General features: G+C 48.0%; 1 protein-coding gene across 8 annotated transcripts in view; it reads right to left on the bottom strand.

Moving 5' to 3' along the window:
- The window catches only part of HDAC8 (histone deacetylase 8), a 119,517-nt gene that overhangs the window by 58,012 nt on the left and 34,901 nt on the right, over nucleotides 1-26,604 (bottom strand). For all 8 annotated transcript variants that reach the window (XM_037908457.2, XM_043522102.1, XM_037908461.1 and 5 more), the window contains 3 exons: nucleotides 7,433-7,545; nucleotides 4,494-4,571; nucleotides 541-649 (listed from right to left, as the gene is read on the bottom strand). In XM_037908457.2, coding sequence (XP_037764385.1) covers nucleotides 541-649; nucleotides 4,494-4,571; nucleotides 7,433-7,545 — 300 coding nt within the window. The remainder of the gene's footprint in view (nucleotides 1-540; nucleotides 650-4,493; nucleotides 4,572-7,432; nucleotides 7,546-26,604) is intronic.

Genomic DNA, 26,604 nt, shown 5'->3' with positions numbered 1-26,604 from the left:
GCTGGTTTAGTGGTTTGTGTCATGCACCTGTGAAGGTGCAGAATTAGACTCCTTAGAACCAACCGTTCCAGTTCCAGAAAAGATGGCTCAGTCCTTAATCCTTCCAAGATAGATAAAATAAATTTAATGGAGCTTTGCACTTGAGATGCTTTGCAAACAACCTTAACCTTGTCCCCCACCATGTCCCTCTCTGTATGGACACTAGAGATCCCACAGCACTAAGAGTAGATATTTGCCCTAGTGTGCTTGGTTAAAATTACACCCTCTGCCCCTCAAAATACACACACAGCTGAACTGGGTGCTTGTCCCCTTCCACTTAGAGGTGGATGACATTGCTGTTCAGTGCTTCTGTATATACAATCTGTATAGGGATTTGGGATCCTACAGGGTGAGCTCACCAGTTAACATATCTGTGTGTCTTTAAACTGACACCATAAAGGGGCCAAAACTTAAATAATAAAAAAGATTATTAAAAATCTGTACAGGTTTTGTTCTCTGAAATCCTCTGTTCAAACAAAACAGATAGAAAATGGGTCTCACGTCTCGCAGATCTGGTAATATTTCTCGTCCTGAATGCCATCCTGGATAGGTACGTTGACACTGTAATATCGCCCCTTCCCCAGGCCAATGTCAGACACATCTCCTGTTCCTGAGCAATAAAAAACAAACCCAAACTATCAGTCAGCTAAGGAGAAAATGAGCTCAATAACATCAGCTGAACAGATCAGGGATGTCTTCCACAGGATGGGAAGAATTGATGCACAGCACACCTTCAGAGAAGTCTGCACTCTACTTCCAACAGGGGAGGTTTCTGAGTTACCTTGTTCAAGAAGTATCTGCCCTGGGGCAGATAGTTCTAAGATTTCAAACCCTGCAAACTACAGCCCCAGAGAGAGTTCAGAGACATCAACACATTAGCAACAGTGGGAGAGGGAAGTATGTACAAACAGACCTACACACAGGTTGCTGCAACTGACAGTGAAAGGGGTTTTGGTAGAATCTGATATTAAAGGGAGACAGTTAAAAGGATACTGCTGAAGTTTTGGATAAAAGCACTGACCTATCCAAGTGCTAAGGCTCTATATTCCCTAAGGTGTATAATAAATACCACTCTGACAGACAGAAAGATGGTCCTGTGGTTAGGACTTGGGAGATTTGGGTTTGATTCCCACCTCTGTCACAGACTTCCTTAGGCAAGTCACTCAGTCTCTCTGTACTCAGCTTCCCATCTGTAAGATGGGGATAATATTTCCTTTCTCACAACTACTGTCTGGCTTGCCCAGCAAGACTGTTAGCTCTTTAGGGCAGGGACTGTCTCTCACTATGGGTGTGTCTTCACTGCAGAGTGAACTTGGGCTCTTGCTCAGCCGTGGCCTCTAAGCAGGCTCCTATTCACATGCACACACCTCTGACCCAAATGCAGTGGTGCTTTCCATGGGCAATAGCTGGCTCATCTGGCAAAAGACTAAAGCCTGAATACTGCTTTCACTTGGGCTGCTAACTTGCCTACTTTGCTGTGATGATGCAGGCCATTTGAATGCTGATGGTCTTCCATTACCTTCCCACAATTCCCCCCCATGTGCTCTGAAGCACAGACAAGTTCTCCCACAATCCACTGGAAAAGAACCAGAGAGCAGCTCAGTTACTGCAGTGCTAAGCACCATGCAACATGCCCCCAGAAGTCCTAGCAACACACATGGGGGAGCCCAGCACCAGTGTGGACACAGAAACTTAAGTATGGCTTTGCAGTATGGCTGTCTACACCCAGGCTAGGCCAACCCAGATGCCAATCACCCGAATTAATTCTGCAGTGAGAAGCGTCTGTACAGCACCCAGCACAATGGGTCCTGTGGGGGCCTCTGGGCATTATCATAATACAATAATTGGTCAGAGCCTGCAAAAATATGAAGCCTGATCCACAACAAAGCTACACTCAGGGCTTCAGATTTTCACTTTTAACCAACAAACACCAATAAAAAACCCAGAAATGTTACTTGTATTTAAGGCCTTGTCTACACAGAGCAGTGATGAAGACTATAAAAGGTGTGATTTCTAAATTACACCACCACATTGCACATTAATTAGTGAGTGTAGACCCTCCTGGTGCACACTAAACATTCCCTAGTGCGCTTTAATGTAGTACTATTTAAAACAGGCTCCGGAATGGGAGGAGGCAGTGGTGAAAGGCTCTGGCAGCTGAGAGTTGCTGGAGCCTTTCCCCACTGCAGTAAAAGGCTCTTGCACTGGGAGGCAGGGGGGAGACATATACTACATATATTCATATAATATACACATAATATAGACATTTTTTACACACACACAACCTCATTACAGTATATACAAAGAAAAAGCCCCCCAACCCCTGAAACATGGAACTCAAAAGTTGCTAAAAATAAACCCTGAAAAGTGAAATTATTAATCCCTGAAAAGCAGAAGCCCTAGCTCTACTGTTAACACCAGCTAAGAATCTGGCCTGTGGTTTGAAGGCCTACAGCTATTCCCTGAGCTGCGCAGGTATCTAGATGCTGCTGGCACACATGTAGTGAAGGTACAACCTCAGAGGAGATGTGCTATTCGGGCTCAGTCCTGCAAGGCGCCGAGATATCTGGCCCCAATCCAGCAAAGCACATAAGCATGTGCTTAACTTTAAGTACGTAAGTCGTCCCAGTGAAATCAATGGGACTATTCAAATGCTCAAAGTTAAGTACATGCTTAAGTGCTTTGCTGGACTGGGGCCAGAGGGCTCAGCACATGGCAGGACAGACCTACGTGGGTTGCACAGCACCTATGAACAGGATATGGTGACGATAAAACTTGTTGTAAGAGGTTTCTTGGTCAGTATCACGGAAAATCATTTCCTAACACTAAACTGGAATGGATTTAGAAAGATTCACTGATCATTTAAGATCTTCACTGACTTTACATTTCACTCAGCTCAGACAGTAAAACTAGACTTGCCAGCTTCACGCGGGGTTTCTATAGTCAGTTACACTTTCTGCACAGCACTGTTGTGTTTGGGTTGCCAACATTGCAGGGGACGTCTGAATTACATTTTCCTTCAATTACAAAAGCTGACATGAATTGAGGCTTTTAAGGTTTATTTAACACTAAATCTAAAAAATTCATTAAATGTTCCCTTTAAACAAAAAAACTATTTTAAAAATTTTACCTCTGATCGGAGCAAACAGTGTGTCACATGAAAAAGCGGAAAACACTGGTAAGAGTTGCTTCTTGATTATCATACACATTGTAAGGAGAGTGATCACTTTAGATAAGCTATTACCAACAGGGGAGTGGGTTTGTGTGTGTGGGGGTGGGGTGGGGGTAGGGGGTGGGGAGAAAACCTGGATTTGTGCTGGAAATGGCCCACCTTGATTATCATACACATTGTAAGGAGAGTGATCACTTTACATAAGCTATTACCAGCGGGAGAGTGGGATAGGGGGAGAGAAAACCTTTTGTAGTGATTAACACCCATTTTTTCATGAATTGTGTGTATAAAAACATCTTCTGTATTTTCCACAGTATGCATCCGATGAAGTGAACTGTAGCTCACGAAAGCTTATGCTCAAATAAATTGGTTAGTCTCTAAGGTGCCACAAGTACTCCTTTTCTTTCTATACATCTAATCATATCACAACTGAAAGCAGGTAAAGAGGACGACTGCAGACGTTTCTTGACAGAGTCCTGCAAAGCTTTCACTAGTGCCAATAGAGCCCTCCCTAGCCATTGACAGGCTAACTCATACAGTATGTCTACATTCACGGTGGCATGTAAAGTACAGACACTGCCCACCCAGCTAGCATGGGTATAACTAGCAATGTAGAGACGGTGAGACAGGACTTAGACAAGAAGGTTAGAGTGCCCTACATGCCTGAACCCCCACGGTAGATATTCGACACGGGCTGTGTACAGCCCAAGCAGTGCCTCATGTGCCTACACTGCTATTTTTAGCAGCATAGCGTCCCTGCTGTCTCCTGGCTGCCAGAGCCTTTCACTGCACCACATAGTGTCTGTACTCGAAACGCTGCAGTAAGTGAAGACATAGCTCTAGAGATTCCCACGTTAGAGCCTCACCGCCTCCCTCTCTTGAAAAACGCACAAGCAAGGATGCCTTGCATCTCATCGCATTGTCCCCTCTCCCCTCTAAAGGTACACAGAGGGTGAGGTTGCCCTCAGTGCCCCTTCTGGGCTCATTGAAGCACTGCTGATGCTCTGCTTTTTTCTCTGCTACACAGCAGGACACCAGCCCAGGCAGAGAGCGGCAGCACAGTGGAATGGACCCAGCAGTGGCTGTGCCCTTGAGGTTTAGTGTCAGGAAGAAGCTGAGGAAGTGCACTACTGAGTGTGTGGGCTCCTCTTACATTGTTTTCTGGGTAGAGAGAGGATGCAGACACAGATGGGTGGTGGGAAACCTGGAAAGAGTGACGGGGACAGGACATAACCCAAGCGCAGAAACTGCTAGTTAGTGAAGCCATAATAAGATTGCTTACCTGGGAAAAATCCTGGTGAAAACTTATGCAGAGACACAGTCATGACTTTGGAGGTGAAACTAAAGGCATCTTCCACACCTAACAGGGAGAGAGAAAGAAAGTCAGGTGTCAATTACTCACATAAACTACACATTACAAAGAAAACACAAGAGCTCACCTCAAACAAGCAGTAGGGGGAAAGGGAGAGAATGCGCAAAAGGCAGACATGACATAGTAAATCCATCCTTAACAAATGGAGATGAGTTCAAATGTGGCGTGGATGACAAGTGAAATGAGTTTTGCTGGTCTCAACCTAACCATTGGTGAATGCATCTCCACATCACAAATCATTGCAAAAGTCAGCAGCACTGGTATTGTCTGCTCAGACTGGAAGAGCAGAGAACAGCCTGGCAGCTCAGAATTAGGATGCCCCGGGTCAAACCTGTCCCTGATTATAACCAGAGTTAATGGTCCATCCCTTTTAGCAGCACTCCAGTTCAGCAGTCTCTTTTTAATATACATAGACACTGGGAAAGAAGTTGCAGAAGACTTAACACAAACCAAATGTGGGGGGGAAATGGACCAAAATGAAACACACCATAAAAATTAGGAGAGCAGGAAATGTTAAAAAGTGTTGAAATAATGGCCCCAATGCAGAGAGCAGCTTCAGTCAAGGCCCGTTCCGGATTTTGTTTTATAGAATCATCATTTAGTATGGATTACTGCAACATCACAAATCTGCATTGACAACATTAAGCAATTAAGCCCCAGGATTGGCCATGACACAGTCCTGTGTCCTGTATGGAAGGCAAGGGGCAGTGAGGAAATCCTCTTGCTGGAGACCCTTGGCGGAATGACTTAATAGAATTAGAGCTTGTTAATACAGAGCTTGTTGTTTTTAATATTCCACCACTGCTCAGAACATCACCACAGGGCCTTGTGTTTTAATAATACAGAGCAAGCACCAGGTGCTGGGAGAGCCATGCAAGGCATCTCCTAACACGAGTCAGCAACTAGCCCTAGCTGCTCAAAGGTATTTAGGCACCTAAACTCTTACTAAAATCAATGGGAGTTAGGTGCTTAAATACCTTAAAGACCTGGGCCTAAGTGAATTGAGGGAACCTCACCTTGCTAAGTGGAGAAAAAGCCATTCTTTACAGCAGCGGTTCTCAAACTTCATTGCACTGTGACCCCCTTCTGACAACAAAAATTACTACATGACCCCAGGAGTGGGGACTGAAGCCTGAGCTTGCTGCCCCGGGTTGGGGGGCCCAAAACCCGAGCCCCACCGCCCCAGGTGGGGGCACTAAAGCCGAAGATCAAGGGCTTCAGCCCTGGCCAGCGGGCATGTAATCTGAGCCCTGCTGCCCAGGGCTGAAGCCCTTGGGCTTTGGCTTTGTCCCCAGGTGGTGGGGCTCAGGCTTCAACTTCAGCCCCAGGCAGCAGGGCTTGGGCTTCAGCCCTGGACCCCGGAAAGTCTAATGCCAGCCCTGGCAATCCCATTAAAACAGAGTCCCAACCCACTGACCCATAGTTTGAGAACCCCTGCTTTACAGCAAGATGAGAGCTAGCACCTCTGGCTTGTGAAAGCTGCACTCTAGACATCCTCCTCCATACACGAGTCTGTTTGCAGGGCCCCAGTGCCTCACCACTCTTCACTTCCCACCAGCAGCATTGGCGAGGAGACATGGGCTATGGCGCTGATGACACCTCACCGTGCCCTAGCTCTTCACTTATATTAACGCAAGTGAATCAGTCATGCGCTCTACCAAGGGTCAGGTAGAGATCGGTGCCTGGATCTGGCCTAGCTGACAAAGGCTCAACTCACTGAAGACTGCAATGATACTGGTAGATTGGGGAAAACAATGAAAAGATTTGGCCAGAATTATACCTGTCCCTCTGAATGCGTATGTGCCGTCTTAGGATCTGGCTAGATCCCCAGCCATTGCAATCAAGACAGCTGTTTCACACCTCCATTAGCTAGAAGGCTGGGACTTTTTTGGATGCCACTAATCCACATGTTTATTACCTTGATCTGAGGGTACCACCGTGCATTCGACATGGGAGTGAACCTTAAACCAACTAGCAAATCCAAGTGTGTACAGACTGCAGCACCCCACTTGCTATGCAGGGTATCAAGGCAGAAAACCAGAGCTCCTGGATCTACACTGGTTTCTGGAAACCATGTAAAGGTGTTGGCTCTGACCCGTTAAGCGCTGAGTGGTTTGGCCCCTCCCATTTAAGAGTACCTCTCAGTCCTTGTGCTGTACTGCTGGAGTTTAGCTCTAGTACATCTGCTGATTTCAAGTCCCCTTGGTGTTAGAGAGAAGGATCTACTGGCAGGGTCTTCTTCTAGAGGAGCCCTCAGCAGCATAGCCTCTTCCCCCACACCTAAATAGTCCAAAGTAGCCTGGATCTGCCGAACTTCAGGGCATGATGCAAATCTCATCTATTTTCACAGCCTGAAGAGCAGCTCTCATCACCCTTCTTCTATGGGGCAGCGGAACTGCTTTCTTTCCCTTAGTTGTAGTTGATTAATAGCAGGGATGTTTTTCTAAAAGTTATGCTCTAGTTTAAACAGCAGTTCTGCAGGGGTAGTCCAGTGGCCTGCATTACACAGGAGCCCAGACTAGGTGATCACAGGTGTCCCCTCTGGACTTGGAATCTGTGCAAGAGCAGTAATGGGGCGAGATGAGGCTGTTCATTTGTGTACATTTTGTTTGAAGAAGTGTATTTTTACTTTATGGCTGAGGTGTCAAGAGTGCAGCACTGGGGCTTTTCATGTGATTTTATAAACCCAAACAAACAGGCACAAAGCCTGCCCGCTTGCCACTTTTTCTTCAAAGTGCTGCGGGTAATCTCTATTGCAGTAACAGCCCCTCAGCGATCCTGGCTCCCGCAAAGCTTCCCCAAAGCACTGCCCTGCCAGGACTGCTTAGCAGCCCCAATGGCGGCCTTACCATCCCCATGATGCAAGTCCAAGTCAATATAGAGGATACGGTCGAATTTCTGACGCAGCCGCAGGATGCCCAGGACGGCGTCATTTAGGTAGCAAAAGCCAGAAGCTTCATCTCTGCAAGGAAACATTCAGGAAGTTAAACATCCCCAAGTGGAGACAAGACAGCTGCTCGCCCCAACCTTTGCCCCCTGCACCCTCCACAACCCCCATCCAGCAGTATGGCATCCATCTTGTCTGGACTAAAAGAAGGAGCACTAAGGCACGGCTGTCAACTAGCCCCACTGGTCAGGAGCAGCAATGTGAGAGCCAGCCACAAGACACACAGAGTATCTGATCAGTTACATGGGACTTTGGAAACCTGGGCTCGATGTCCAGCTTGAAATGTTAAATATGAGGTTGCTGGTCTTATCCCACACCAAAACAGCCATCACGGCCTCTGGTGGCTTGAGACACTGTGCTCGAGTGGCCCAGGGATGAACAGCAGAGGGAAGTACAGAGCAGCTAAATACACAAATTTAGCTGCCATTAGCCTCCTGCAAATCTAAAACACTTTAAGTGAATTTGCTGCTACTGAAAGGTGGCAGATTGACAGTCCAGTGCCTAAAACTCCTCTGTCTGCGCACAGTACTGAGACACTGCCAATGTACCTCAGCCCTACCTTGGAGAGACATATCCCGCCTTCCTCCCACCATGGAGGTCTACAAGCCCAAGCTAATCTTTGTAGGCAGTCTCAGCTGATGGGCTAAAAGTGAGCAGTCTGGCGCTCTGGACTCCTGCTGCTAGGAACTCCCCCAAGAATTCCGCCACCCAACAGATAAAGCCAAAGTACTCAGCATTGGCCTGACTTCAAGGACAGCAATCAGACCACTGCTATCCTGGGCTGGATCCCACTCCCATCCCCATCAGCCACCCAGTCTCCATTTAGTTTTGATGGTTGAAATCCACCTCATAGCTTGCACATGCGAGAAGTGTATATCCCCAATGAAGTGTTACAATGCAGCTCAGAGGAAGAGGAGTGCAACTTTAAACACTCCTCCCCCTCCAGAAAATTCACCAGCGAGGGAGTCATTGGGGTGGGAATTAAGCTGCTGGTAGGAATGGTTTCCTTCCTCCCCCCATGGAAAGGAGGGCCCATGAAATTAATGTGAAACATGCTTTCCTTGCTCATGTGTATCTGCCACATTGTCATATAAATGGAGGAAATGCAAGCTGCTGTAGGGAAACTGCTGTCCCCAGCTAGTGCATGGGACTTTTACATTCCCAGCACTGCCTCTGCAGAAAAGTCCTATTTTTCCTATCCCAGAAATTCTTCATACGTACAAGGCTGATTTAAGGAGACAGCAAGAAAAGGAAAAGGGGAAATCACCACTCTGTAAGGATCCAGGCTGAATGCTGGCTCAGATCTGCTGTGGAAAGCATGTTAATACAGAAGTCACCTAAGCACAACCCCTAGAGTTCTCTTTGAGAGGCAGGACAGCACAATGAACTCAGCACCACACAACAGGAGTCAGGAGACCTGGGTTCTATTTCCAGTTCTGCCACTAACGGGCTGTGTGACCGCAGGGAAGTCACTTAACTGCCTTGTGCCTCAGTTTCCCATCCCCTCACCCGCCAGTAAAGTGGGGGTAACAACAGTCACCCATCTATAAAGCCCATTAAAGGGAAAGAAAGAATATCAATAACCCAATATCTAAGATGAAGCTGCAAGCTTCATGGGCCATAAGCCTTAATATCTTGATCCTGATATTCATGCCACTGCACTAAAGGGAAGGGCAGCTGCAATCTTTTCCGTTTTATGGAAGTTAAAGGTAGCCCTCCAACTTCTGGAACACTGTCCATGTGACCGTTGGCTGGCCAAAGTTTGGGTGTCCATATCCCAGGAGGTTTAGGAGCATGCTGAATTCTAGCAGAACAAGGAATGCTGGTGCCTTTCTTACAGGATACAATCCAATAAAAAGCAAAGCTGTGAAGAAAATCCTTCTGCACTTTCAAAGCCCAGTCACAAAAGCTGACCTACAGTCCTGCCCACTTTGAGTCATCCACACAATAAATCAAGATAACTTTTTCTCAGCCAGGGCCTTGCTCTCTTTGGCAGCAATCTCCAACTCCTTGTCATGCTTGGAGCTAGCGTCTGTGAGCAGAGCATCAGCAATGCAACAGTAAGCGCCTGGAGCACAGCCACAATAAGTCTTCCAGGGAGGCAAAAGTAATTGGCCACCACTCAGTTACTCCTGGGGGAATTCTGTGCCATTGCGCGTGTGAAAGAATTCATGTCCCCGACAGATTTCTTTGCTTCCCCGCACAAAACTTACTCTCTGACGGGGAAGCAAAGGGAAGCCGCAAGAGCAGTCACGTGCCACTCCCCAGCAGTATGCGTGCATCGTTTCGGGTGCCAGAAGCAGCTAGCAGAGGTGTTAATCACTGGGGGAAAGGACTGGGGATGCCCCGGCCAGTGGCTTCTATCCAGCTGCTAGTCCCAGCTGGGCTGCGGAGGATGGGACTTTCTCTTCCCCTGCAAGGAGCAGCCAGGACTAGGTCAGATCCAGCCCCAGAAACCTCTCCAGCTGCAGGAAGCTCCACACCCCTCTGTTTCCTGCCTACATTGCTCCTGAGCTATGGGGGGAAGGGGCACAGATCGCCCCACCAAACCTCACCCCCTGTACCCAGAACCCCCCCACCGAGCCCCACCTCCCTGCATCCACACCCCATCCTTGCACCCAGACTGCCACCTGCAACTGAACTCCCACCCCAGAAGCCCCACCCCACCTGCACCACTCCCCGCACCCACACCGCACTGAGCCATACCAAGTCAGCACACAGACCCACCCCATGAAGCCAGCACTCAGGCACCCCCCATGAGCCCCAACCACCTTCACCTTGACCTCCCTGCAGAGTCCCAGTACCTCTGCACCTAGAACCACCCCCAACAAGCCCATTCATCCAGATCCCCCCGTCACCCAGATCCCTCACCAAGCCGCCTGCACCCAGATTGCTCCAAACAGAACCCCATCATACCTGGATCTCCCCACACTAAGCCCCTCCACACTTGGATCCTGCTGGACTGAGTCTGCCTGCCTCCATACAGCTAGTGTGATTGGCACGGTGGGGCGAGGCCCTGGGGTGTTTCTGGGGCAGGCCTGACCCTTACTATGTGTCAGGGTCGGGTGCAGCCTTATCGTCGAGTCCATGTCTGGGGTGGGGGGTGGGCTGCAGGGTGATCTCCCACCTCTGTGCCTGGGCTCCCATTGCCATGCTGGAGCCTCCACATTTATTGACTGACAAATAAAAATTGCAAAATTTTGCAGACTTTTAAAATTTTGGGTGCAGAATGCCCTCAGGAGTAACTCAGGGCAGGCTGACCCATACAGTGCTTTCTAGCCCACTTTTAAGGGTGCGTCTACACTGCCGCTGGGAATGAGCCTCCCAGCTTGGGTCCATAGTCTCACACTAGCATGCTGAAAACAGCTGTGTAGATGCTGCAGCTTGGGCCAGAGCTCAGGCTCTCAAGCTCTGGGGCTGGGAGGGGCAGGGGGCTTGAGAGCCTGAGCCACAACAGCTACACAGCCAGCACAAGTCTGTGGACCAGGGCTGGCAGACTTGCTCCCAGTAGCAATGTAGACATGTCCACTATGGTTCAAGTTACAGGGCCTCCCCTGTTCCTTTACCAGACTTGTCCATGTTCTCAGACCTCACTACTGGAAATGTTGCTGGATATTCAGCCTGTGGTTCTCTCTGCTCAGTATCCCCACCACCACCACTCTCTGCCTCTGCGGCACAAGATTGTGGGGTAGATGGGAACAAGCTCTGGAGAGTAGTCTTGTAGTTTCTAACACTCACTGCTGCAAATCGGCACTGGTACTGTCCAGAGACCCTCTAGCTCCATTAACAGAGAAACGCTAGGGACTGTTTCTCTAAAAGCATCCAGGTAGCATTTTTTAGTTTTACTAACATACAGGCTATTTTTCCCATTTTAAATGTTTGACATTTAAGATTATGGCTTCTGCTTAATTTCACCTGGGCTCCACGGTAATAAAACTGCTGAACCAGTACATTAAGAGAGCCCCTGCTAGACTGTCCTCCTCACCACAGAACTGGGGACAGAGTATTTTAGCATACTAACCATACACCACAAGAGATTGATCGGGTCACAAATGATATGGCTTCCTGGACTAGTCTCTCATAGACCACGGCCCACATTACAGAGCTAACAATTCACAGTATGACTGACAATCTTCTCCGGGACTGGACTAGCAGAGGATGCTGAAGTTGGGCACTTAGCTAGTGGGTAAAACTAGGTAGCAGTTCAGGACTGGTGTAGCAGGGGTCACTGGAAAGGCCACAAAGACAGGATTGGGGAGGTGCATTGGTAGGGCTGTGCAGGGAACCTGCAGCGTCCACCTGCCCTGTCTCTTGGCCATCTTTATTAGAATCAAATGTACTTTTAAAAATGTACTTTTTAAAAATAATGAATCTCCCTCTCCCCAAAAAGAGCACAACTGGACTCTAAGCCAGGGCAGGTCTCCAACAGCTAGATCACTCCCCACTGTATTTTCCACTGAATGCATCCGATGAAGTGAGCTGTAGCTCACGAAAGCTTATGCTCAAATAAATTTGTTAGTCTCTAACCCCTGGTCTACACTAGGAGTTTAGGTCAAATTTAGAAGCGTTAAATCGATGTAAACCTGTACCCGTCCACACGATGAAGCCCTTTTTTTCGACTTAAAGGGATCTTAAAATTGATTTCCTTAATCCACCTCTGACAAGTGGATTAATGCTTAAATCGGCCTTGCCGGGTCGAATTTGGGGTACTTTGGACGCAATTAGACAGTATTGGCCTCCGGGAGCTATCCCAGAGTGCTCCATTGTGACCGCTCTGGACAGCATTCTCAACTCAGATGCACTGGCCAGGTAGATAGGAAAAGGCCCGTGAACTTTTGAATTTCAATTTCCGGTTTGCATGGTCACCTGCAGCTTGCCATGCTGGTCAGAGCTCATCAGCAGAGGTGACCATGCAGAGCTCATCAGCAGAGGTGACCATGATGGAGTCCCAGAATCGCAAAAGAGCTCCAGCATGGACCGAACGGGAGGTACGGGATCTGATCGCTGTATGGGGAGAGGAATCCGTGCTATCAGAACTCCGTTCCAGTTTTCGAAATGCCAAAACCTTTGTCAAAATCTCCCAGGGCATGAAGGACAGAGGCCATAACAGGGACCCGAAGCAATGCCGCGTGAAACTTAAGGAGCTGAGGCAAGCCTACCAGAAAACCAGAGAGGCAAACGACTGCTCCGGGTCAGAGCCCCAAACATGCCACTTCTATGATGAGTTGCATGCCATTTTAGGGGGTTCAGCCACCACTACCCCAGCCATGTTGTTTGACTCCTTCAATGGAGACGGAGGCAACACAGAAGCAGGTTTTGGGGATGAGGAAGATGATGATGATGAAGTTGTAGATAGCTCACAGCAAGCAAGCGGAGAAACCGGTTTTCCCGACAGCCAAGAACTGTTTCTCACCCTGGACCTGGAGGCAGTCCCCCCCGGACCCACCCAAGGCTGCCTCCCGGACCCGCCAGGCGGAGAAGGGACCTCTGGTGAGTGTACCTTTTCAAATACTATACATGGTTTAAAAGAAAGCATGTTTAATGATTAATTTGCCCTGGCATTTGCGGCTCTCCTGGATGTACTCCCAAAGCCTTTGCAAAAGATTTCTGGGGAGGGCAGCCTTATTCCGTCCACCATGGTAGGACACTTTACCACATCAGGCCAGTAGCACGTACTCGGGAATCATTGTAGAACAAAGCATTGCAGTGTATGTTTGCTGGCATTCAAACAACATCCGTTCTTTATCTCTCTGTGTTATCCTCAGGAGAGTGATATCATTCATGGTCACCTGGTTGAAATAGGGTGCTTTTCTTAAGGGGACATGCAGAGGTGCCCGTTCCTGCTGGGCTGTTTGCCTGTGGCTGAACAGAAATGTTCCCCACTGTTAGCCGGGGGCGGGGGGGGGGGGGGAGGGGTGAGGGGCTAGCCACATGGTGGGGGGAGGCAAAATGCGACCTTGGAACAAAAGCACATGTGCTGTGTATGTAATGTTAACAGCAAGGTTTACCCTGAAAGAGTGTAGCCATTGTTCTAAAAAATGTGTCTTTTTAAATACCACTGACTTTTTTTTTTCCTCCACCAGCTGCATGTGTTTCAATGATCACAGGATCTTCTCCTTCCCAGAGGCTAGTGAAGATTAGAAGGCGAAAAAAATGCACTCGTGATGAAATGTTCTCTGAGCTCATGGTGTCCTCCCACACTGACATAGCACAGACGACTGCGTGGAGGCAGACAATGTCAGAGTGCAGGAAAGCACAATATGACCGGGAGGAGAGGTGGCAGGCTGAAGAGAGTAAGTGGCGGGCTGAAGAGAGGGCTGAAGCTCAAATGTGGCGGCAGCGTGATGAGAGGAGGCAGGATTCAATGCTGAGGCTGCTGGAGGATCAAACCAATATGCTCCAGCGTATGGTTGAGCTGCAGGAAAGGCAGCTGGAGCACAGACCACCACTACAGCCCCTGTGTAACCAACCGCCCTCCTCCCCAAGTTCCATAGCCTCCTCACCCAGATGCCCAAGAACGTGGTGGGTGGGCCTCCGGCCACTCCACCCCAGAGGATTGCCCAAGCAACAGAAGGCTGGCATTCAATAAGTTTTAAAGTTTTAAACTTTTAAAGTGCTGTGTGGCCTTGTCCTTCTCTCCTCCACCACCCCTCCTGGGCTACCTTGGTAGTTATCCCCCTATTTGTGTGATGAATGAATAAAGAGTGCATGAATGTGAAGCAACAATGACTTTATTGCCTCTGACAGCAGTGATCGAAGGGAGGAGGGGAGGGTGGTTAGCTTACAGGGAAGTAGAGTGAACCAAGGGGCGGGGGGTTTCATCAAGGAGAAACAAACAGAACTTTCACACCGTAGCCTGTCCAGTCATGAAACTGGTTTTCAAAGCTTCTCTGATGCGCACCGCGCTCTCCTGTGCTCTTCTAACCGCCTTGGTGTCTGGCTGTGTGAAACCAGCAGTCAGGCGATTTGCCTCAACCTCCCACCCTGCCATAAATGTCTCCCCCTTACTCTCACAGATATTATGGAGCACACAGCAAGCAGTAATAACAGTGGGAATATTGGTTTCGCTGAGGTCTAAGCGAGTCAGTAAACTGCGCCAGTGCGCTTTTAAACGTCCAAATGTACATTCTACCACCATTCTGCGCTTGCTCAGCCTGTAGTTGAACAGCTCCTGACTACTGTCCAGGCTGCCTGTGTATGGCTTCATGAGCCATGGCATTAAGGGGTAGGCTGGGTCCCCAAGGATACATATAGGCATTTCAACGTCCCCAACAGTTATTTTCGGGTCTGGGAATAAAGTCCCTTCTTGCAGCTTTTGAGACAGACCAGAGTTCCTGAAGATGCGAGTGTCATGTACCTTTCCCGGCCATCCCACGCTGATGTTGGTGAAACGTCCCTTCTGATCCACCAGTGATTGCAGCACTATTGAAAAGTACCTCTTGCGGTTTATGTACTCGCCGGCTTGGTGCTCCGGTGCCAAGATAGGGATATGGGTTCCGTCTATGGCCGCACCACAGTTAGGGAATCCCATTGCAGCAAAGCCATCCACTATGATCTGCACATTTCCCAGGGTCACTACCCTTGATATCAGCAGATCTTTGATTGCGTGGGCTACTTGCATCACAGCAGCCCCAACAGTAGATTTGCCCACTCCAAATTGATTCCCAACTGACCGGTAGCTGTCTGGCGTTGCAAGCTTCCACAGGGCTATCGCCACTCGCTTCTCAACTGTGAAGGCTGCTCTCATCTTGGTATTCTTGCGCCTCAGGGCAGGGGAAAGCAAGTCACAAAATTCCATAAAAGTGCCCTTACGCATGCGAAAGTTTCGCAACCACTGGGAATTGTCCCAGACCTGCAACACTATGTGGTCCCACCACTCTGTGCTTGTTTCCCGAGCCCAGAATCGGCGTTCCACCGCATGAACCTGCCCCATTAGCACCATGATGCCCACACTGCCAGGGCCCCTGCTTTGAGAGAAGTCTGTGTCCATGACCTCATCACTCACGTTACCGTGCTGACGTCGCCTACTCGCCCGGTATCGCTTTGCCAGGTTCTGGTGCTGCATATACTGCTGGATAATGCGCGTGGTGTTTAATGTGCTCCTAATTGCCAAAGTGATCTGAGCGGGCTCCATGCTTGCCGTGGTATGGCGTCTGCACAGAAAAAAGGCGCGGAACGATTGTCCGTCGTTGCTCTGACGGAGGGAGGGGCAACTGACGACATGGTTTACAGGGTTGGCTTACAGGGAATTAAAATCAACAAAGGGGGTGGCTTTGCGAGAAACTGAATGGCCCCCTCAAGGATACAACTCAAAACCTCAAGGATAGAACTCAAAACTGGGTTTGGCAGGCCGTTGATTTCACAGAGGGAAGGAGGAGAAAATGAATACAAAACAAATCTGGTCTATTTCTTGTTTTGAGCCACTTCATCTATCTTTATACATCTTGCTGGCAGCAGACTGTGCAGTACGACCGCTAGCCATCATCATCTCCTGGGTGCTCGGCAGAAGACGGTGCAGTATGATGACTAGCCATCATCTTCTGCTGGCTGGAGGTTAAAAGACAGTGCACTGCCGGTAGGACTGAATCGCCACGAGGCAAAACTTAAAAGTGAAATGACCTGGCTGAGTCACTCCCATGTTTGCCCAGGCGCCCGATTAAAAGAGCACCCAGGATTACGTTGATGACGGCTACCAGTCATACTGCACTGTCTGCTGCCAAAAGGCAATTAACTGCTGCTGTGTAGCAATGCAGTACCACGTCTGCCAGCACCCAGGAGACATACAGTGATGGTTTGCTGAGCGGGCTCCATGCTTGCCATGGTATGGCGTCTGCACAGGTAACTCAAGAAGAAAGGCGCAAAACCATTGTCTGTCCCTGCTTTCACAGAGGGAGGGAGGGAGGGAACGGGGGCCTGACGATATGTACCCAGAACCACCCGCAACAATGTTCTAGCCCCATCAGGCACTGGGATTTCTACCCAGAATTCAGATGGGCAGCGGAGACTGCAGGATAGCCACCCACAGTGCAACGCTCTGGAAGTTGACGGTTGCCTCGGTACTGTGGACACACTCCGCCGACTACATGCACTTAGAGCACTTGTGTGGGGACACACACAATCAAGTGTATAAAACCGCTTTCTTCAAAACCGACTTCTATAAATTCGACCTAATTTCGTAGTGTAGACATACCCTAAGGTGCCACAACTCCTCCTTTTCTTTTTCTCATGAATAGAATTACTGTCCCCAGTTATATTGGCTTAAGTTTGCATTAGGTGCTGATGGAAGGAAACACCATTGTTCTCTGTATCATGACTACAGCTTCTACACCAGGTGGGAGTGCCAGTGTAGACCAGCAAAGGAAACTGTAACCACTGTAGGGTCTATATAGACAGGCATTGGACTGGAGGGGTCCTCCAGGATCATAGAGTCCAGTTCCCGGCAACCCTGTCACCTAATCCCATTCATAGAGACAGGTCTAATTCTTCTAGATGGCAGAGTGAGATGACACATGGATTAAGATGCTGGTGGCCACCAGGATCTCCTCTACACTAGCACTCCCACTATTGCTACCACCAGTGGAGCTGACCAAGATAAAGCTAGTGCAGATAAGAGCAGTGAGAGAACCATCTTAGGGAAATTACTGAAAGGACACTGAGAATTGCTGACTTTTACTGCTGCAATCCCAGGGTGACTGACACACAAAAACAATCTAAGGAGAGCACGTATGGATCCCTTTGGCAAGTGCTTTCAATTTTTTGTCCGTAGCTGATAAGAATGGTTAAAGGGGTAACTACAACAGGTCATACTGAAAGGTGAACTGTCAGGCTGGAGGGAGGTTACTATTGGAGCTCTTCAGGGTTTGGTCTTGGGACCAATCTTATTTAACATTTCCATTAATGACTTTGGAACAAAAAGTGGGAGTGTGCTAATAAAATTTGCAAATGACACAAAGTCTGGAGGTATTGCCAATACGGAGGAGGACGGCAACATCATAAAAGAAGATCTGGATGACCTTGAAACCTGGAGTAACAGAAATGAGTTGAAATTTAACAGTTCAAAGTGCAAGGTCATGCACCTAGGGACTCACAACAAGATTTTTTTTTGCTATAAGCTGGGGACGTATCAGTTGGAAGTGACAGAGCGGGAGAAAGACCTGGGTGTATTTCTCAATCACAGGATCACTCTGAGATGCCATGAAAAAGGCTAATCCAATTTTAGGATGCATCAGGTGAGGTATTGCAAGTAGAGACAGGGAAGTGTTTCGTACCATTATACAAGGCACTGGTGAGACCTCATCTGGAATGCTGTGTGCAGTTCTGGTCTCCCGTGTTTAAGAAAGATGAATTCAAACTGGAACAGGTACAGAGAAGGGCAACTAGGATGATTCGAGGAACAGAGAAACTACCTTATGAGAGGAGCCTTCAGGAGCGTGGCTTGTTTAGTCTAACAAAATGAAGGCTATGGGGAGATAGGATTGCTCTTTCTAAACACATAAGAGGGACAAACACCAGGGAGGAAGAGGAGTTATTTAAGGTAAAGGCCAATGTTGGCATAGGAACAAATGCATATAAACTGGCCCTCAATAAGTTAAAACTTGAAATTAGATGAAGGTTTCTAACCATCAAAGTAGCGAAGTTCTGGAACAGCCTTCCAAGGGGAGCAGTGGGGGCAAAAAAACCCAAACCCTAACTTGTTTCAAGACTCATCTGGAGAGGATGGTATGATTAGATTGCCTATAATGGCATTTGGCCCACCCACGATTTCTATTAGCAAATATCTCCAATGGCTGGAGATGAGATACTAGAGGGAGAGGGCTCTAAGTTACTACGGTGAATTCTTTCCCAGGTGTCTGATTGGTGGGTCCTGCCCACATGCTCCGGGTCTAACAGATTGCCATGTTTGGGGTCAGAAAGGAATTTTCTGGATGGGCAGACATAGAATCATAGAATATCAGGGTTGGAAGGGACCTCAGGAGGTCATCTAGTCCAACGCCCTGCTCAAAGCAGGACCAATCCCCAATCGAATCATCCCAGCCAGGGCTTTGTCAAGCCTGACCTTAACAATTTAAAAACTTCTAAGGAAGGAGATTCTACCACCTCCCTAGGTAACGCATTCCAGTGTTTCACCACCCTCCTAGTGAAAAAGTTTTTCCTAATATCCAACCTAAAGCTCCCCCACTGCAACTTGAGACCATTACTCCTTGTCCTGTCCTCTTCTACCACTGAGAACAGTCTAGAACTATCCCCTCTGGAACCACCTCTCAGGTAGTTGAAAGCAGCTATCAAATCCCCCCTCATTCTTCTCTTCTGCAGACTAAACAATCCCAGTTCCCTCAGCCTCTCCTCATAAGTCATGTGTTCCAGACCCCTAATCATTTTTGTTGCCCTTCGCTGGACTCTCTCCAATTTATCCACATCCTTCTTGTAGTGTGGGGCCCAAAACTGGACACAGTACTCCAGATGAGACCTCACCAATGTTGAATAGAGGGGAACGATCACGTCCCTCGATCTGCTCGCTATGCCCCTACTTATACATCCCAAAATGCCATTGGCCTTCTTGGCAACAAGGGCACACTGCTGACTCATATCCAGCTTCTCATCCACTGTAACCCCTAGGTCCTTTTCCGCAGAACTGCTGCCTAGCCATTTGGTCCCTAGTCTGTAGCGGTGCATTGGGTTCTTCCGTCCTAAGTGCAGGACCCTGCACTTATCCTTATTGAACCTCATCAGATTTCTTTTGGCCCAATCCTCCAATTTGTCTAGGTCCCTCTGTATCCTATCCCTGCCCTCCAGCATATCTACCACTCCTCCTAGTTTAGTATCATCCGCAAATTTGCTGAGAGTGCAATCCACACCATCCCCCAGATCATTTATGAAGATATTGAACAAAACCGGCCCCAGGACCGACCCTTGGGGCACTCCACTTGACACCGGCTGCCAACTAGACATGGAGTCATTGATCACTACTCGTTGAGCCCGACAATCTAGCCAACTTTCTACCCACCTTGTAGTGCATTCATCCAGCCCATACTTCTTTAACTTGCTGACAAGAATACTGTGGGAGACCGTGTCAAAAGCTTTGCTAAAGTCAAGAAACAATACATCCACTGCTTTCCCTTCATCCACAGAACCAGTAATCTCATCATAGAAGGCGATTAGATTAGTCAGGCATGACCTTCCCTTGGTGAATCCATGCTGACTGTTCCTGATCACTTTCCTCTCGTGTAAGTGCTTCAGGATTGATTCCTTGAGGACCTGCTCCATGATTTTTCCGGGGACTGAGGTGAGGCTGAGTGGCCTGTAGTTCCCAGGATCCTCCTTCTTCCCTTGAGGATTTTCCCTTCCTCTACAGCTTGGGGCCTTGGTCACTTGCTGATTTGAACTAGAATAAATGGTCGATTTTCTGTAATTTGAAGGCTTTAAATCAAACTTTGAGGACTTTGGTAACTCAGCCAGTGATAATGGGCTTATTACTTATTATTTGGTAACTCAGGCAGTGATAATGGAGTGGGTGGGTGAGGTTCTGTGGCCTGCGATGTACAGGAGGTCAGACTAGACGATCAGACTAGATGGTCCCTTCTGGCCTTAAAGTCTGTGAGTGGCAAAGAGGCCTTTTACACCCCATCTGTGCTGACAAGACAGCGACATCAGCTGTTTGGGTCTTTTGAAGTTGTTGATCTTTGTAAATATAGTAGATTACAAATTTAAAATACTAATCAAAGAAAAGTAGAACCAGCTATTGCCCAAGTGCTATTGGCAACCAGCTATTGCCAACTCCCAACCAGCTATTGCCCTTCCAGGATGGAGCATTAGCTGCTGCAAAGATGCCTCCTTTGGGAGGATAATATTTGGGATAATTTATCTCCTAGATTCATGCTGGATGAAAGCTTTGAGCATGGTACCAGAGGTGAAACATCAGTGTTTGATCAATAAAGGGCACCAACCCTTAGCTCCAATCCAACCTAGACTATTTTGAACTTCAAGCCCTGAGCCCATGAAGACTGTGGTTTCCATTTCCATGCTTATGACCTCAGGAAGCAATTAAGCCAATATCCTGCTTCCCCCACAAACAGATTATTTTGACAAAGGAGCACTTATTCTGAATACACACCCATTTGACTCAGGAATCCAAAATAAAAGCGTGTGTGTGTGTATACACCCACACCCCAACGGCTGCAGAAAAAGCAGTAAGTTCAAGAAAGATAAAAGATGAAGAGTGTACTTATTCACTTTCAGTGTGGCACAGCAGCTCCTGCCTCTAAGATACAAAGGATTATTATTAGTTTAATTGCATGTACCGAGACAGTGTGTGTCCAACAGATAAACCCTCTCCATTCATTCTGTTTTGCACCATGCTTACAGTTTACCTGAATATTGCTCATTCCTTTCAACGTGCCAAGGCTACATTTGAGACAGAGACCCATGTTGAAATAGGTGAGATTATTGTACAAAATTTTACAGTAATGCTACTTGTTTCTGAAGACATGGATAACTGGGGAAGTACCAAAAATTAGTGAAGAGCAAGTAGACAATATTCAAAGAGAAAAGGAAAATGATCCTAGCAATAACCATCTGAAAGTCTAAACACAATCCCCAAGAGAAATGATGGTCCCTCCAGCATGAAGAAAGAGCCACCGAATTGACTCACATGCAATAAGCAGCATGAGTTTATAAAGAATAATTCTTTAGACAAAACTGACTTTTTTGGACAGAATTACTAAATTATCAGCAGGCTAAGGGAACCTATGTGAATAATATATTTGGATTTAGTAAGCCATTAGATGCAGTGTCTCACAAAATCTTAACAGAAAGAAATAATTCAAATTGATTTGCAACAGAACATTGTCATGAGAACTGAAAACTAGAGAATGAAAGCAAAGGGAAATAACTGGCAATGTAGCAACTCAGGTGGGGACGACAGGGACCAGTGTTAGGACCACTCTTATTTAACAACTTTATTAACGATCTAGAGGAGAGGTTATGTAGCACAACAATGAAATTTGCAGACGCTACTAAATTGGGAGGAATTGAAAACAGCAGTGAGGACACAAAAGTCACAGAAAGGGGAAACTTGGATTTAAAAAAATCTAAATGAGATTGACCCTGGAAAAAGGCAGCTAGGGAAAATGACCCAATACTCATACTTGATGTGGGGAAACCTAGAATGCAGCAATGTTGAAGTGCCGCCTAGAGGTGTTAGTGGACAGTAAACTAGACATGAATTCACCAACACAATTGCAGTTGCAGCTAGCAAGGTATGTGAAGGATAACAAGAAGGGTTTCTACAGGTATGTTAGCAATAAGAAGAAAGTGTGGGACCCTGACTGAATGGGGAAGGCAACATAGTGACAGATGATGTGGAAAAAGCTGAAGTACTCAATGCTTTTTTTGCCTCGGTCTTCACAGACAAGGTCAGCTCCCAGATGGCTGCACTGGGCAACACAGTATGGGGAGGAGGTGAGCAGCCCTCAGTGGTGAAAGAACATGTTAAGGACTATTTAGAAAAGCTGGACATGCACAAGTCCATGGGTCCAGATCTAACGCATCCAAGGGTGCTGAGGGAGTTGGCTGATGTGATTGCAGAGCCATTGGCAATTATCTTTGAAAATTCATGGCGATTGGGGGCGGTCCTGGCGATTGGAAAAAGGCAAATATAGTGCCCATATTTAAAAAAGGGAACAAAGACAACCCAGGGGACTACAGCCTCACTTCAGTCCCTGGCAAAATCATGGAGCAGGTCCTCAAGGAATCCATTTTGAAGCACTTGGAGGAGAGAAAGGTGATCAGGAACAGTCAACATGGATTCACCAAGCACAAGTCATGCCTGGCCAACCTGATTACATTCTATGATGAGATAACTGGCTCTGTGGATATGGAGAAAGTGGTGGACGTGATATATCTTGACTTTAGCAAAGCTTTTGATACGGTCTCCCACAGTATTCTTGCCAGCAAGTTAAAAAAGTATGGATTGGATGAATGGACTATAAGGTGAATAGAAAGCTGGCTAGATTGTCGGATTGAATGGGTAGTGATCAATGGCTCAATGTCTAGTTGGCAGCCAGTATCAAGCAGAATGCCCCAGGGGTTGGTCCTGGGGCCAGTTTTATTCAACATCTTTATTAATGATCTGGACGATGGGATAGATTGCATCCTCAGCAAGTTCACAGACGACACTAAGCTGGGGGGAGAGTAGATATGCTGGAGGGTAGGGATAGGGTCCAGAGTGACCAAGACAAATTGGAGGATTGGGCTAAAAGAAATCTGATGAGGTTCAATAAGGACAAGTGCAGAGTCCTGCACTTAGGAAGGAAGAATCCCATGCACTGCTACAGGCTGGGGACCGACTGGCTAAGCAGCCGTTCTGCAGAAAAAGACCTGGGGATTACACTGGATGAGAAGCTGGATATGAGCCCGCAGTGTGCCCTTGTTGCCAAGAAGGCTAAAAGCATATTGGGCTGCATTAGTAGGAGCATTGCTAGCAGATCAACAGAAGTGATTATTCCCCTCTATTCGGCACCGGTGAGGTCACATCTGGAGTACTGCATCCAGTTTTGGGCCCCCCACTACAGAAAGGATGTGGGCAAATTGGAGAGAGTCCAACGGAGGGCAAGAAAAATGATCAGGGGGCTGGGGCACATGACTTATGAGGAGAGGCTGAAGGAACTGGGCTTGTTAGTCTGCAGAAGAGAAGAGTGAGGGAGGATTTGATAGCAGCCTTCAACTACATGAAGGGGGTTTCCAAAGAGGATGGAGCTAGGCTGTTCTCAGTGGAACCAGATGAGCAAAGAAGGAGCAATGGTCTCAAGTTGCAGTGCGGGAGGTCTAGGTTGGATATTCAGAATCACTATTTCACTAGGAGGGTGGTGAAGCACTGGAATGGGTTACCTAGGGAGGTGGTGGAATCTCCATCCTTAGAGGTTTTTAAGACCCAGCTTGACAAAGCGCTGGCTGGGATGATTTAGTTGGGGTTGGTCCTGCTTTGAGCAGGGGATTGGACTAGATGACCTCCTGAGGTCTCTTCCAATCCTAATCTTCTATGTTTCTATGATTCTATGCTTGGGCGGGGGGTGAAGGAAGGGCACCCATGTCCCAGAGCAGGGGATAACAGTCCGTCTGAATTTGACTGCACCTGGAATATTTCATTCCACGTTCTCCAAAACCTGCCGACAGACTGGAAGGAGTTCAGAGAAGAGAAATAAAAATGCTCAGGGGCCAGAGAGAGCTGATCTACAAGGAAAGGGCTAACCATCTTGGCTAGGAAGGGATACGTGTCTAAGGAGTGAGAAGAGCCAAGGTGAGAGAAGTTATTGGGGTGGCTTATTGGTATATCATTAAGAGTGAGAGGATGAAATTAGGAAAGGAAAAATTTAGGGGGAATATCAGGATAGCCTACCCAACAGCAAGGTGTGCTGGCTGTGGAAGTGTCTTCCTGGCAAGCATTGGATATCCCACCACTTGGGACTTTTAATACGAGACTTTATGAGACACTAGAAAAATGTACTGCAAGAAGCCATCCTGCACTGAGCCCTGGGGAGGTGGGGCTAGGTGATCTCATGGGTCTTTTCCATCCCTAGCGCCTATTCCATAACTCTATGTTTGCCAGCCACTGAAATTTGCATTAGCATTGGTGCTTCAGGCTTTGTGAATAGCCTCCATGCGAGGTCCTGGTGCAGCTTGCTGCCTGCTTCCCACTCAGCTGTATGCTCTAATAATCCACAATGGACCTTGAGCTGCACATGCCCCAAGAGTTAGTTCAATGGGTGGCCCAGGGCACTCTCCAGTACAGCTGAGCCCATAGTCAAAAGCTGGCACAGGTGACCTAAAAGCCTAGGACAACTGATCTAGATCAAGAGGCTGCTCTCCCTGATCAGGTTCCGAACTCTTCCACACTAATCGCATGGCTACACTTGGAGATGTAGAGCGCTGTGAGTTAAACCAGCCCTCGGAGACCGCAGCAGGGAAAGCGCTGCAGTGCGTTCACACTGTCAGCTGCAAGCGCACTGGCGTTGCCACATTTGCGGCACTTGCAGCGGCATTGGGAGCGGTGCACATGGGCAGCTAGCCCACAGAGCACCTCTTCCCATTCTAGAGCTGTGGCTTGTGGGAAGGTGGTGAGGCATTCTGGGTCTTGTCCCAATGCTCCATGATGCATCGCTTCGCATCCCAGCAATCCCTGTGCTTCCGTCCACAATTGGAGCCATCTTTCAACGTTTTTTGTACTGTATGCTCTGTCTTCCCTTTCGGTCTGCGGGAATGGATCCTGAACTGCTGAGGAATATGCTGATGGGTCTCGCCAGCATGTCACGCACTGCAGTCAAGTTACTCCTTAAGCTACAAACTGACAGTGAGGAGTCCAACGATGATGTCGACTCGCATAACACATACGACACGAGATTGCTTGTGGCATTCATGGACATGCTCACCACAGAATGCTGCTTTTGGGCTTGGGAAACAAGCACTGAATGGTGGGATCACATCGTCATGCAAATCTGGGATGATGAGCAGTGGCTGCAGAACTTTCGGATGAGAAAAGCCACTTTCATGGGACTGTGTGCTGAGCTTGCCCCTACCCTGCATTGCAAGGACACGAGATTGAGAGCTGCCCTGATGGTGGAGAAGCGGGTGGCTATTGCAATCTGGAACCTAGCAACTCCAGACAACTACCGATTGGTCACTAACCAGTTTGGAGTGGGAAAGTCGACCGTTGGAATCGTGTTGATGCAAGTTTGCAGGGCCATTAATCGCATCCTGCTCAGAAGAACTGTGACTCTGGGTAATGTGCATGACATTGTGGCTGGCTTTGCACAAATGGGTTTCCTTACCTGCGGAGGGACAATAGATGGCACGCATATTCCAATTCTAGCACCAGCCCACTTAGCCTCTGAGTACATAAATCAGAAGGGGTATTTCTCTATGGTTCTCCAGGTGCTTGTGGATCGCCATGGGCGTTTCATTGACATTAACGCAGGCTGGTCCGGAAAGGTGCATGATGCACGCATCTTTCGGAACACAGGCCTGTTCAAGAAGCTGCAAGCCGGGACTTTCTTCCCAGACCAGAAGATCACTGTAGGGGAAGTCGAAATGCCCATTGTGATCCTTGGAGTCCCCGCTTACCCTTTAATGCCGTGGCTCATGAAACCCTACACAGGGAGCCTTGACAGCAGCAAGAAATGGTTCAACAGGCTGAGTCGGTGCAGAAAGACTGTGGAGTGTGCTTTTGGCCATTTAAAGGGCTGCTGGTGCTCTCTGTATGGGAAGCTGGACCTGGCCGATGACAACATCCCCCCAGTTATACCTGCATGCTGTAAACTCCATAACATTTGTGAAGGGAAGGGTGAAAGATTCACTCAGGCATGGACCTCAGAGGTTCAACATCTGGAAGCTGGATTTGAACAGCCAGAGTGCAGAGCTATTAGAGGGGCCCAGCACAGGGCTGCCAGGATTAGGGATGCCTTGAGGGAGCAATCTGAGGCTGAAAGCCACCAGTAATGTTTGGTGCCCTGCACGGGAGGGAAGTGCAGTGGTTTCAATGTTAGTAGGAATCTGTTTTTGCTACATATGATGCACTGACTTGCAGTGCCTGTTGCTTTCCTGGGCTACGGTATCTTTCACTTAATGCAATAATAAAGAAGGTTTTCAAAGCCAAAAAATTCATTTATTGAAAAGAAACATAACTGCTTGGGAAACAGAAAGGGCATGACACATCTGTGCTGTGTGGGACGAGGGAAGGAGGTGGGGTGGGGAATGGGGCAGTCACAGATTTGCGTATGTCCTATTATCATACTCAGCCTTCCTGTCTGGAGTGCCGTGCAATGAGTGCTGCACTTCACGCTGGCTAAAATGCATGGTGATTGGGGCTGAGTGCCGTGGGTAAGGGTCATAGTTTGCAGGGCTGGGTGGTGAAGCTACAGGTGTTGGAGGCAGCTGGTCGCGATAAGAACCTGGATGTTGGGGAAAGTGGGTTGGCGGTGACATGGGGGCACAAGGGAAAGAGTTTTGGGACAAGGGCTGCAGTGGGGGAGGGCGCAGAAGTGCTCTGCCTGCATTGCTACAAGTGTCTGTATCGAGTCCGCT

This window comes from Chelonia mydas, chromosome 9 (assembly GCF_015237465.2).
Source record: "Chelonia mydas isolate rCheMyd1 chromosome 9, rCheMyd1.pri.v2, whole genome shotgun sequence".
NCBI classification, from domain to species: Eukaryota; Metazoa; Chordata; order Testudines; family Cheloniidae; genus Chelonia; species Chelonia mydas.
The sequence above is the reverse complement of the archived record's forward strand: the minus strand, read 5'-3'. Positions and strand labels throughout refer to the sequence as shown.